At 36.5% G+C, this 14564-nt stretch overlaps 1 protein-coding gene and 1 long non-coding RNA gene across 2 annotated transcripts in view; one reads left to right on the top strand and one right to left on the bottom strand.

Annotated features, from left to right (window-relative positions):
- Nucleotides 1–14564, bottom strand: part of CEP95 (centrosomal protein 95) — a 44210-nt gene that overhangs the window by 6191 nt on the left and 23455 nt on the right. Inside the window, exons 9-13 of the mRNA XM_045490666.1 lie at nucleotides 12718–12830; nucleotides 12413–12542; nucleotides 11059–11212; nucleotides 864–1003; nucleotides 23–112 (exon numbers count right to left, since the gene is read on the bottom strand). Of these exons, the coding sequence (XP_045346622.1) occupies nucleotides 23–112; nucleotides 864–1003; nucleotides 11059–11212; nucleotides 12413–12542; nucleotides 12718–12830 (627 nt within the window). The remainder of the gene's footprint in view (nucleotides 1–22; nucleotides 113–863; nucleotides 1004–11058; nucleotides 11213–12412; nucleotides 12543–12717; nucleotides 12831–14564) is intronic.
- LOC123604506 overlaps nucleotides 1–14564 on the top strand; it is a 26097-nt gene extending 11533 nt beyond the window's left edge. The window contains exon 2 of the long non-coding RNA XR_006715350.1: nucleotides 14385–14564. This is a non-coding gene — a long non-coding RNA (uncharacterized LOC123604506). The remainder of the gene's footprint in view (nucleotides 1–14384) is intronic.

Here is a 14564-nt window from a genome sequence, read left to right as displayed (position 1 = left end):
TACAGCAGAGACTTTTACCCACTGTTTCCTCATCATTATTTATTCCTAGAGATCCAATATTCTCTTGAACTTTATTTCTTCTTAGCTCCCTTTCAAATGCTTCCGTTATTGCCTAGAGGAGAAAAAGCCATATATTATAATTATTAAAAACATATACAAATGAAAATATAACGAACAAAATTCGCCTAAGTTCCTTGCAGACTCCACTATCCTAAATGTACATTATTTAACAGACATGTAATTGGGACATAAAGTTTTACACAATACACTTTTTTGTACTCAGGTTTTGTAATTATTTTGATAGTCCCTTGAGTGGAAGTTACATGCTGAGTTGAAGTTACATGTCATTATAAGACATATGAATGCATTTTAGTTTTTCACTAATTATAAAATATACTATAGCAAACAATGTAAGTGTTCTAAATTTATGCTGCATTTCAAACTCCCTGTTCCACAGCAGAAGTCTTCCTTGGTACTCATGCATTCTCCATATTGAATTCTAACCACCTCCTCTCATTCCTGTCTTGAACACTTAAATCCTATCTGTAACTCAGCAACCCTATCACTTTTAACCCACCTCAAATTCTCATCCTCTCTGAAGCACTCTGCAAATATCAACCCACATTGATCTACTCTTTCTGAATCCACTGGAGTGCTGGATTATATGTGACAAGGTTAGTTTTCTTAGAATATCACAAGTTTTATGGTGCCTAATGGGAGACATAAAAGCTTTGCCACATCATTTCCTATCATTCACTTAGTTCAAGAATATTAAATGCAATTGAAGCATGTTCACTGTAGCTCTTGGTTGAGGGTAAATGGTATTGCCTGCTACTCAATAGGAATCAAGAGATGGGATGTACCTTTGCTTGGAATTGGTGGATATCTGCCTCTTTAGGCTTTCGCTGCCGTTTTCTCTCCATATGGAACTGTGTGTTTTTGTTAACTGGAGATGGAGAGAGCGAATGAGATCTGTAGGGTGGCCTTCTATGCACAGGAACTCCTATAACACGGAAGAGACATGCACCATTAATTCCTGATAGCCAGAAATATTAAGGTGGAAACCTAAGTTGACTTTTACCAAATCCAAAAAAGAATGACTGTGAATGTGCTAAACATACTCTCTCCTGTAACGAATTCGTATTTATTTATATGTTTAGTCATACCAAGTAAACAGATAAAGGCACATAAATGTATACAGCCTAAAAGAAGTGGAAGGAAATGGTGGTGGAGGAAGAAAATGTTACACCATCCAAGCTGCATGTCTGCTATCCCTTTATACCTATCTCGGTCCTGAGGAGGCAGGACGTAAGTATATATACATCTCATCCCTACGAAGCAGCATGCTTAGAAGACAAAGTTAATGTAGGTCAGCATTTTGTAAGTAAGTCCCAATTTTTCCCTACTAAGTAATTTAGCCCTCCTAACAATTGCACACTGCCTGAGACATCTAACAAATCACTTTTCTTCACAAATGTTTTTAATGCTCCGCTGTCTATAGTTGTGCTAGGGCATCTGGTAGTTGTGTAGAGGGGGACTCCATGCCTTTTCAGAAAAGTGAGTAATTCTAAGATCAAGGAAACTAGTGTGGTATCTTGCTAAATAAACCTTCCAAGAGAACTAAAATTTCCCTAAGCTTTTATTTTTTTCAGTCTTTTAATTCAAATCTTTTAAATTCACTTTGAATGTAAGGTATTAAGGGCGTGCCTGGCTGTCTCAGTCAGTGGAGCACATGATTCTTGATCTCAGGGTCGTGAGTTCAAGCCCCGTGTCAGGCACTGATATTCGTAATTAAAAAAAACAAAAAGATATTAAGAAAAACTGACTTGCACAATTTACTTTTTAATTTTTTTTAATGTTTGTTTATATTTTGAGAGAGTGAGTGAGCAGGGGAGGTGCAGAGAGAGACAGAGACAAAGAAAGAATTTGAATCAGGCTCCAGGCTCTGAGCCGTCACCACAGAGCCTGATGCAAGGCTCAAACTCATGAGCTGAGCCATGAGATCATGACCTGAGCTGAAGTCAGATGCTCAACCAACTGAGCCACCCAGACACCCCCACAATTTACTTTAAATGATGCTTTCATGACATCTTACTATGTCCACAATGTATTCTTTAGAAACTGAAGATCCAATTAAAATAGCATTGTAACTTACTATGAGTTTTCAAAATAGGATAGATGTGTATGTGTATAGCAAGCGAAACATGTAGCTTACTAGGTGAGGCTTACCTAGAGATTACTTGAGAAAGTTTAAGGGGCGGGGGGGGGGGGGAGATGAAATAACCAAGGGAAGAAAGTAATTTTGGGGTAAAAAGAAATTCTACTAGATATAGATCCCAGAGAAACTTTCTTTAAAAAAGTAAACTCTACCCTCTACATGGGGCTCGAACTCATGACACTGAGATCAAGAGTTCCATGCTTTACAACCTGGCCTGGAGATCCTAGAGAAACTTTGCACATTATAGGTTGTTCACTGCAAAACTGTAGTTAGGAAAAGTAGAAACAATCTACATGTGCTGAAATAGAGGAAAAGGGTGATCTATATATATTCATACAAATGGAGTATATCATATGAACTTACAGTTCATTCATTTTAACTATGTATCTGTATCAACACAGATTTCCAAAACAAGAGAAAAAAGTTACGGAATAATACGGTATCTATATAAATTTAAAAACAATAGCATTTATAAATATGAGCTGTTACAAGTATAAAAAAAGGGATGAGAAGGTTCTGGTTTAAGATGGCAATTTAGAGGCTCCTAAATTCACCACCTCCCCAGGATGCACTGAATTTACAGCTACATAGATGGAACAATTCCCTCTGAAAGGAATCCAGAAACTAGCTGAATGACTTCTCCACCTCACATGAATGAGAAAAAAAAAAAAACCCAACCTCATCTTCTGGGAGCCATTAAGAACAAAGACGGCAGTCTGACAATCACAAAAGTTTGGCACAATCAAGAACTAGGGATGGGCTGAATGATGAGTGCTCTCCTACACAAGATGACTCCTTAAAGCCTGGGAGAGGTGGGTGTTACCTAGAGCACAGAGACCGACACAGGAAAATGAACAAAAAGAGTATGTTGTAAACAAAAGAATAAGACAAAACTCAGACCTTAATGAAACAAAAATAGGGATTTACCTGATGAAAACTTAAAAATAATGGGCATAAAGAGCCTCCACAAGGTCAGGAGAACAATTTCACAAGTGAAAGTGAGAATTTCAACAGAGATAGATAATACAAGGAAGTACCAAACCAAAGTCACATTATTGAAAAATACAGTAACTAAACTGAAAATTCCATACAGGGGTTCAACAGCAAACTAGAGGAAGCAGAAAAAATAATTACCAAACTCAAAGACAGGACAGTGGAACTTATCCAAACACATGAGCAAAAAGAAAAAGAATGAAAAAGAGTGAAGACAGCTTAAGGGATTTGTGGAACACCATCAAGTGGAGCAATATTCACACTATAGAGGTCCCAGAAGGAGGAGAGAGAGAAAAAGGCAGAAAGCTAATTCAAAGAAATAATGGCTGAAAACTCCCCTAACCTGGGTAAAGGAAACAGACACCCAGATTCAGGGAGCCCAGAAACTTTCAAATAAGATGAATCCAAAGATCCCACTCTAAGACACATTATAACTAAACTGTCAAATTTAATTTGAGAGAATCTTAAAATCAGCAAGAGAAAAACAACTTGTTATTTACCAGGGAACCCCCATATGACTATCCTTAGATTTTTCAGGAGAAGGTTTGCAGGCCAAAAGGGAATGGCACAATATATTCAAAATGCTGAAAGAAAAAAACTGGCCAAGGAAAACTATTTTACTCAGCAAAACTGTCCTTTGGAACTGGAGAAATAGTTTTCAAATAAGCAAAAGCTGAAGCAGTTCACCAACACCGGAACAGCCTTAAAAGAAATTTTAAAGGCGCCTCTTCAAAAAGAAATAAAAGGGTGCTATTTAGTGACAGGAAAGCATATCTCACTGGTAAAAGTAAAATCTCACTGGTAAAAGTAAATATATAATTCAGGAAAGACCAACATTGTGACAATGGTGGGTAAAGCACATGTAAATCTGGCATAAAGGTTAAAAGAAGTAGCAGAAACAACTACAATAATTTGTCACTGGATACACAAGATGAAAAGATGTAAATTATGGTATCAAAAACAAAGTATAGGATCAGGAAGAGAAACCTACAATACACAAAAAATAAAGAAGTGTAAGCATACCCTTAAAGAAAATCATCAAATCACAAAGAAAGAGAAGGAACAGAGGTATTACAAAACAGCCAGAAAACTAACCAAATGGCAACACTAAGTTGACACCTATAAATGTAAATGGAGTAAATTTTCCAATCAAGTGGCTGAATGGATTAAAAAGAAAACACAACTACACACTGACTCTAAATAGAGACTCACTTTAGGTTTAGGGACACTGTCCACGCAGAATAAAAGTGAAGGGATAGAAAAAGGCATTTCACACAAATGGAAACCAAAAGAAAGCTGTGGTAGCTATACTTTTATCAAACAAAAAAAACTTTTAAGACAAAGACAGTAACAAGAGACAAAGGCGACTGTTATATAATGATGGAAATGTTATATACTGTTTATGAACACTTCTAAGTGTTTATGTATCCAACATAGGAGCATATAAAGATGCTTAAATTCCACATTTTTGACTAGATAACAGACATTTACAGAATATTCTATCCCAAAGCAACAGAATATACATTCTTCTTAAGCATACAAGAACATACTCCAGGACCAATCACATGTTAGGGCACCAAACAAGTCTTAAGTTAGAAAACTGAATCCTATCAGGCATCTTTTCTGACCACAATGGTATGAAATTTAGAAAGCAATTACAAGAAGAAAACGGACAATCAGTTCACAAACATCTGGAGATTAAACAACATGCTACTGAACAACTAAAAGGTCAAAGAAGAAATCAAAGGAGAACTTTTTAAAAATCTTCAGATGGAAAAGGAAATACAACATATCAAAATTATAGGATGTAGCAAAAACAAGTTCTAAGATGGAAGTTCATAGCAATAAATGCATACGTTAGAAAACAGGAAAGATAGGACACCTAAAGTAGTATAAGCAGCAAAATAAAAAACAAGTGGAACTACATCAAACTAAAAGTCTTCTGGAATGGGAAAAAAATTTGCAAATTAGAGATTTGATGAGGGGTTAATATCCAAAATACATAAAGAACTCATACAACTTGGGATGCCTGTGTGGCTCAGTTGGTTAAACCTCCAGCTCTTGATTTTGGCTCAGGTCATGATCTCACTGTGAGATTGAGCCCTACATCTGGGGAGCCTGCTTGGGATTCTCTGCCTCTCTCTCTGCCCCTCCCTGCTCACGTGTGTGCTCTCTCTCACAAACTGAAACCAAAAAACAAATGCATACAACTCAATAGCAAAAACCAAATTTAAAAATGGGCAAAGGAACAGAATAGACATTTTCCAAAGAAGATCTACAAACGGCCAACAGGTACATCAAGTGCTCAGCAGCACTAATCATTACAGAAATGCAAATTAAAACTACAATGAAGTATCACTTCATGCCTATTAGAATGGCTACCAACAAAAGACAAGACATAAAAAGTGTTGGAAAGGATATGGAATAAAGGGAACCCTTGTGCACTGTTAGTGGGAATGTAAACTGGTACAGCCAGATGGCAGTTCCTCAAAAAATTAAAAATAGATGCATTACCATATGATGCAGCAATTTCATCTTTTGAAATACATCCAAGGAAAACAAAAACACTGTTGAAAAGATTATCTGCTACCCCATGTTCACAGCAGCATTATTTATAATAGCCAAGACACGGAAACATAAGTGTACAATGATGGATGAATTATTCAGTCATAAAAAAGAAAATCCTATCATTTGTGACAACATGGGTGGACCCTCGGAGGATTATTGTATGATCTCACTTGTAGGATCTAAAAGAAAAAGAAACCAAACACTTAGATGTGGAATCTACAAAAAAAAAAAAAAAAAAGCAAGCTAAACTCATAGAAAAAGAGATCAGATTTCTGGTTATCAGAGGCAGGGGGTGGGTGGAGGAATTTGATGAAGGTGGTCAAAAGGTACAAGCTTTTAGTTATAAGATAAATTAGTACTGGGAATATAATGTAAAACATGACTATAGTTAATTCTGCCATATGGTATATTTGAAAGTTATGGTAGATCCTAAGAGTTCTCAACATAAGGGAAAACTTTTTTTTCTTATATCTGTAGGAGACAATGGATATTAACTTATTGTAATCATTTCATATGATAGGTAAATCCAGTCATTGCACCATATACATACACAGTGCTATTTATCAACTAGATCTCAAAAAAATTGGGAGAAAAAAAGAAACAACATCTCAAACAACCGAAATTTACACTGTAAGGACCCAGGAAAAAAGAACAAAGCCCAAAGTTGGAAGGAAGGGAATAACAATGATCAGAACAGAAATAAGTGAAACAGACAACAACAACAAAAGAAAGGTCAATGAAACTAAGAGCTGTGTTTCTTTGAAAAAATAAGGATAGACATTTAAATTTTTTTTAAATTTATGTATTTATTTTGGGAGAGAGAGCGAGCAAGCAGGGGAGCAGCAGAAAGAGAGGGAGACAGAATCCCAAGCAGGCTCCACACTGTCAGCACAGAGCCTGATGTGGGGCTCGAACTCATGAACCATGAGACCATAACATGAGCGGAAACCATGAGTTGGATGCTAAACCAACTGAGCCACCCAGGTGCCATGTAAAATAGAGATAAACCTTTAGCCAGACTTACCCAAGGGAAAAAGAGGAAAGACTCAAATAAAATTGGAAATGAAAAAGGAGACATTACAACTAATAAATACCACAGAAATACAAAGGATCCTAAGAAACTACTATGAACAATTTTATGCCAACAAATTGAACCTACAAGAAATGGATAAATTCCTAAAAACATCAAATGTACCAGGATTTAGTCATGAAGAAATAGAAAACCGGAAAAACTAATTACAAGTAAGATTACATCAGTACTCAAAAACCATCCAACAAAAGTCCAGTACCAGACAGCTTCACTGGTAAATTCTACCAAACATTTAAAGAAGAATAGCAGTCCTTCTCAAACTCTTCCAAAAAACAGAAGAGGAAGAACACTTCCAAACTCATTCTAGAAGGCCAGCATAATGATGAACATCAATGCAAAATGAATATGGATGAACACTGATGTGAACGAAAATCCTTAACAAAATAATTAGCAAATGAGTTCAACACTATATTAAAAGGATCACACACCATAATGAAGTGGGATTTATTCCAGGAGTGCAAAGATGGTTCAACATCCACCAATCAATGTGATTCACATTAACAAAATGTAGGATAAAAATACGATCATCTCAACAGATGCAAAGAAAGCATTTAATAAAATTCAACACCCATTCATGATAAAAACTCTCAACAAACTGTGTATAAAGGGAATGTACTCAATCTAATAAAGGCCATATTTGATAAGCCCACAGCTAACATTATAGTTAAGGGTGAAAAGCTAAAGTGTTTCTTCTCATTTCAGTAACAAGACAATACCTACTCTCACTACCTTTATACATATACATATGTTGTATATATACACGTATACAATATAGTAGTGGAAGTCCTAGCCAGACCAATTAGGTAAGAAAGAAAGCATTCAGGGGCACTTGGCTGGCTCAGTCAGTGGAGTATGTGACTCCTGACCTCAGGGTTGTGAGTTTAGGTTGCGTGCAGAGATTACTTAAAAATAAAATCTTTAGGGGCACCTGGGTGGTTCAGTTGGTTAAGTGTCAGACTTCAGCGCAGGTCACGATCTCATGGTTCATGAGCTCGAGCCCCACATTGGGCTTTGCACTGATAGCTTGGAGCCTGCTTCAGATCCTCTGTCTCCCTCTCTCTGCCCCTCTCCAGCTCACACTCTTTCTCTCAAAAATAAACATTAAAAAAATACATAAAAAAAGCTGCAAGATACAAAATCAGTATACAAAAATCAGTTACCTTTTATATGCTAATAACTGTAAGAAAGAGAAATTAAGACAACAATCCCATTTATAATGCTTCAAAAAGACAGCCATAAAAAAGAATGAAATCTTGCAATTTGCAACATGGGTGATCTAGAGAATAGAATGCTAAGTTAAATCAGAGAAAGACAAATACCATATGATTTCACCTGTATGTGAATTAAAAAAAAAAAAAAAAAAAGACAACAACAACAAAAAACAGACTCTTAAATACAGAGAACTGGTGGTTGCCAGAGGGGAATAGGAGGGAGATGGGTGAAATAGATAAAGCAGATTAAGAATATACTGATCTTGATAAGTACTGAGAAATTTATAGAATTATTGAATCGCTATACACCTGAAAGTAACATTGTATATTAATTATACTTGAATGATAATTCAGAAAAGAATAAAATACCTAGGAATAAACTTAACCAAGAAAGTGAAAAACCTGTACACTGAAAGCTACAGGACACCGATGGAAGAAAGACACAAATAAATGGGAAGATATTCCATGCTCAAGGATTGAAAGCATTAATACCATTACCACCCAAGTGATCTACAGACTCAATGTAATCCCTATCAAAATCCCAATGGTATTTTCACACAAACAGAATAGTCACAAAATTTATATGGAACCACAAAACACCCCAAATAACCAAAGTGATCCTTAAAAAGGAGAACAAAGCTGGAGACATCACACTTCCTGATTTCAAACTGTATTACAAAGCTATAGTATCAAAACAATATGGTATTGACGTAAAAGACACACAGATCAATGGAACAGAAGAGAGAGCCAAGAAATAAACCCCCATAAATATTGTCAATTAATTTACAACAAGTGACCCAAGAATATTCAATAGGGAAAGGAGAGTTTCTTCAATAAATGGTGCTAGAAAAACTGGACATCCACATTTCACAAGGATGAAACTGTAACCTATCTTACGCCATACGCAAATATCAACTCAAAATGAACTAAAGATTTGGATGTAAGACCCGAAATCATAAACTCCTAGAAGAAAACGGGGTAAGCTCCTTGCCATTGGTCTCAGCAATCATTTTTTTGGATTTGACACCAAAAGCAAAAGCAACAAAAGCAAAAATGAGCAAGTGGTACCATACCAAGCTTCTGCACTGCCAAGGAAACTATCAACAAAATGAAAAGGCAATCTACCAAACAGGAGAAAATATCTGCAAATCAGATATCCGATACAGGATTAATATCCAAAATATATAAGAAACTCATACAACTTAATAGTAAAAAAAAACTATCCAATTAAAAAAATGGACAGAGGAACTGAATATTTTGCTAAAGACAACACACAAAGAGCCAAGAGGTATGCAAAAAGGTGTTCAACATCACTATCAGAGAAATGCAAATCCAAATCACCATGAGATGTCATCTTACGCTGATTAGAATAATGACTATTACCTTTTTTTTTTTAAGTTTATTTTGAGAGAGCAAGTGAGCATGCGTGCGAGTGGGGGAGGGGCAAAGAGAGGGAGAGAGAATCCGAAGCAGGCTTGAAGTGGGGCTTGATCTTATGAACCGTGAGATCATGACCCGAGCCGGAATCAAGAGTTGGACACTTAACCCACTGGGTCACCCAGGCGCCCCAGAATAATGGCTATTATCAAAAACACAAGATACCAAGTGTTGGAGAGGATGGAGAGAAAAGGGAACCCTTGTGCATTGTTAGGGGGAATGTAAATTGGTGTAGCCACTAAGTAAAACAGTATTCAAAATAAATAAAACAGTATGGAGGTTCCTTAAAAACTTAAGAACACCAAATGACCCAGAAGTGAAAAGAAATCACTACCTCAAAAAGATACATGCACCCTCATGTTCACTGCAGCATTATCTAAAATAGCCAAGATACAGAAACAATCTAAGTGCCCATCCACAGATAAATGGATAAAGAAAAAAACATATATAAACAGGTATTATTCATCCATAGAAAAAAAAGGAAATCTTGCCATCTATAACAGCATGGATGGCTTTGAGGGCATTGTGGTAAGTAAGTCAAAGAAAGACAAATAATGTATGATCTCACTTATATGCGGAATCTAAAACACCAGACTCACAGACACAGAGAATAGAATAGTGGTTGCCAAAGGTGGGCGTGAAGGTGCTCAAAAGGTACAAACTTCCAATTATAAGATAAATAAGTTCTGGGGATATAATGTACAGCATGGAAGCTATAGTTAACAATACTATATTGCATATTTGAAAGTTGCAAAAAAATCAACCTTAAAAGTTATTAACAAAAAATTTGTAACTATGTGAAGTGATATTAACTAAACTTACTGTGGTAATCATTTTGCAATATATAAATATATCAAGGGGTGCCTAGGTGGATCAGTTGGTTAAGTGTCTGACTCTGGATTTTGGTTCAGGTCATGATGTCATGGTTCATGAGTTCCAGCTCTGCATCAGGCTCTGCACTGACGGTACAGAGCCTGCTTGGGATTCTCTCTCTGCCCCTCTCCCACTCTTGCTCACTCTCTCTCAAAAAAAATAAATGTAAAAAAAAAATACATACATATATGTGTGTGTGTGTGTATACATATACACACACACACACACACACACATATAAACATGTCAAATCATTACACTGTACACCTTAAATGATTTTATTACGTGTGCTGAAGCAAGCACCTATACACCTTAAACAAATACAATGTTATATGTCGATTTTATCTCAAACAAAAAATCAATAAACAATAAAAACTGGGATAAGAAGATATCAACTTTGAGAGAATTGTTTCTTTGAAGGAGGAAAAAAATGGACTGCAGGGAGGACAGAGGGGATTTTAACTCTTATTTTTAAACACAAAAGGTGTAAAGCACACATATAATTGTTAGCATCTGCTACTTTTAGATGGTGAAGATAGAGCTATTATTTTTTATCCTTTTACGTATTTCTAAAATATTTAAAATGAAAAAGCCAGTCATTATAGACCAATGGATGCGCCTGCATGGTTCTCTAGGACCTCATCCTGGCTTCTCTGGGAGAAGAAGTACCTGGCCTTCGCTTCTTCGGCCCATACTCCATGATGCTGTCACTGTGTTGAGACAGTGTCTCATCATTTCCACTCTCCATCTCTTCATTTCCAATATCATCTTCTTCGTAGCCAGTCTTTTCTTTAATTCGATCACCCAGGGCACTTTTTAACATCTATTGAGAAAATACTTTTTAACATCTTTCATTGATTTCAGCAGAATGCAAGTAAGAAAGAGTAGACAGAATCTTTAAAAAGCTTCTTCTCGGGGCGCCTGGGTGGCTCAGTCAGTTAAGCATCCGACTTCAGCTCAGGTCATTTGAGCCCCGCATCGGGCTCTGGGCTGATGGCTCAGAGCCTGGAGCCTGCTTCCGATTCTGTGTCTCCCTCTCTCTCTGCCCCTCCCCCATTCACGCTCTGTCTCTCTCTGTCTCAAAAATAAATAAACACGTTAAAAAAAAATTTATAAAAATAAAAAAAGCTTCTCATAATTAGGTATTAATAACTTTTAGATACTTATGCATATTTAGTTTATCAAGTGTGTATATTAACCAGTGCTATGGACTATTCAGTTTCAATCAACTTTAGAGTAAATCACACAAGGATTTAATACATTTATTCAATGATACCCCTAAACTGTAATACTGGATTTTGTAAGAAGCAGAGATCTAATTTTATACCAAATCTTAGATGTGTCTAAAATAAAGGTTTTAGGGGTGCCTGGGTGGCTCAGTCAGTTAAGTGTCCGACTTCAGCTCAGGTCACGATCTCGCGGTCCGTGAGTTCGAGCCCCGCGTCAGGCTCTGGGCTGATGGCTCAGAGCCTGGAGCCTGCTTCCGATCCTGTGTGTCTCCCTCTCTCTCTGCCCCTCCCCCATTCATGCTCTGTCTCTCTCTCTGTCCCAAAAATAAATAAACGTTAAAAAAAATTTTTTTTTTTTTAAATAAAAAAATAAAGGTTTTAATGTAGTTTTCGGGGTGCATGGCTGGCTCAGTTGGTAGAGCATGCGACGCCTGATCTTGGGGTTGGTAAGCTTGAGCCCCATGGTGGGTACAGAGATTACTTACAAATAAAATCTTTAAAAAAAGTAAATAATTAAAAAAATTTTTTAAAAAGTAAATAACTAAATGAATAGCTTTCATCAGAATTCAACAAAAATCTGGTTAAATCCATACCAAATTTGGTTATATCATGAAAGGCTAGGTGGAGATGACTTCTCATCCTATGTCCTATCTGCCTGATTAATGGAACATTTTTACAGTAATTAAGACACAACTAATTTTAGTACCTTAGCTTAGCTTCCATCTTCGACTGGAAGACCACTTAAATACTCACCAACTATGGCAATTGCAATATAGATAAAAAACAAGACTTGCCCAATCTAGTTCAGAGAGCCGTTGAGAGAGTTTCTCGGAAACTGCGTGTATTTCTTGTTCTGTTAACCTCTTCCTTGCCCTTTGGGAGAAGGGTGAATCCCAGGATGAGACTGTAGGTCTACCTTCATATCTGTAGTAAAATGACCATGTGACATTTAAGTAGCCAAGTAACATTACTTAGACAAAATAACTGTAATGCATGCTTTAACAGATTCATACTGGTCTTCACAGCTAAGGTCAGAAAGTACACACCTTTCTTCAAATCCCTTTGCAAACAGACTAAAAACAGAGTGCAGTAATATTACCTTTTTCCTGTGGGAAGTTTCCTTGTCCTAGGGCTTTGGATCTGAGTTGAAACCATTTCCTGTTTGCTATCTTTAGGCAACTTAGAAGTTAAGAGAACTCTATTATCTGATTCCTGTTAAAAACAAAAAAGAGTTGATTTGAAAAGGATACAAAGATGGCACATAAAAACATTTTGGGTGGGGGAGGAAAAGGGAGGTCCTATGGCACACAACTAGGTACCTTTATTCTCCACGTTTTATTTTTTTAAACATATTTGTCAAAATACTCTCTTGATCCTCAATACCAAAGGAACAAATGTCTATAAACATGTACTCAGATAAAAAGTGTGGGTCAGGATGCCATTCAAATATAAAGGCAGGTGAGGTGTTCTCAAACAAGAAAAATCAAGGGTTATGGCTAAACCTGGACAATGAAAAAGTGATCAAATCACAAGTGGTAAGTACTAAAATAATTCTCTTTGGTATCAAGAAGTCAACAGAAACTGTCTAAAATTGAAACAGTTAAAAATCAAACGTTATGAATATAAATACTTAACATTTTTAACAATTTATTTCTTAACTTCAGAGGAAATCTTATGAAGAGACATTTGATGTTTAAGAATCTCTTCAATTTAGGGTGCCTGGGTAGCTCAGTCGTTTAAGTGTCCGACTTCAGCTCGGGTCATGATCTCATGGTTTGTGGGTTTGAGCCCCACATCGGGCTCTGTGCTAACTAAGAGCTCAGAGCCTGGAGCCTGCATTGGATTCTGTGTCTCCCTCTCTCTCTGCCCCTCCCCTACTTGTGCTCTGTCTCTCTCTCTCAAAAATAAATAAAACATTTTAAAAAGTTAAAAAAAAAAACAGAATCTCTTCAACTTCACTTATGTGTTTCTTGTGTAAGTGAAATTAAATTTAACACTTTTTAGTAAATAACAACTATAAAAACAATCACATTTTAAAAAACTTATATTGAAGTTTAAGTGTCCTGCTCAAGAATTATTTCAAAAGGAGTATTCCCATTTAAATGCCACTCAGGTCAGGAAATAGAATATTACCAGCAACTCAGAAGCCCTTCTACCACCCCTCTCTAAAAGTCCCCCAAATGTAATCATAATCCTAGGATCCCTTTTTTCTAACTTATCCACCTTCCTACCTGAATAGATGCACAGAATGTTTAGAATGATGGCCACCTAATGCTAATGATGCTCATTTCATCTTCGTACTTCTACGTACTCTGAATTTTTTAATAATGACAATGTATCATTGTTTATAAATTCACCACCTGCATATCCCTACATGTTCGTTTCTAGGAGGATAGGGACAGGATAATTATAAAAATGGATTTTTTTCTTCCTAAAGTACAGTAGAAGCAAAAAGACCAAGATATTACTAGCAGTTCACACTGGATAATAGGAATACGGATGAAAGGTTGTTTTTCATACTTTCTTATTAAATTTTCAGTGATTTAACTAGGGACATAGAATACGGGTTCTGAAACTAGAATACTGAATTAAAAAAAAAAGGTGTTTTTTGTTTTTTTTTTAATATTTATTTATATTTGAGAAAGTGAGAAAGAGAGCGCGAGCGTGAGCATGCCTGAGCAAGAGAGAGACAGAGACAGAATCGTAAGCAGGCTCCAGGCTCTGAGCTGTCAGCACAGAACCCAACAAGGGGCTCGAATTCATGAGCCAAAGCCGGACGCTCAACCAACTGAGCCACCCAGGTGCCCCTAGAATATGGAGTTCAAATCCCGACTCTACAGTTGTTGTGTGACCTCAGACTAGATACTTAATCTCTTTATATCAGCTTCCCCTTGGGAAAAAAAAAAAAAAAAAAAAAATAGTACCTACTCCACAGCTGTTGAGGAG

The sequence above is a fragment of the Leopardus geoffroyi genome, chromosome E1, assembly GCF_018350155.1.
Source record: "Leopardus geoffroyi isolate Oge1 chromosome E1, O.geoffroyi_Oge1_pat1.0, whole genome shotgun sequence".
NCBI classification, from domain to species: domain Eukaryota; kingdom Metazoa; phylum Chordata; class Mammalia; order Carnivora; family Felidae; genus Leopardus; species Leopardus geoffroyi.
Note: the sequence above shows the minus strand (reverse complement) of the source record. Positions and strands in the feature narration are given on the sequence as shown.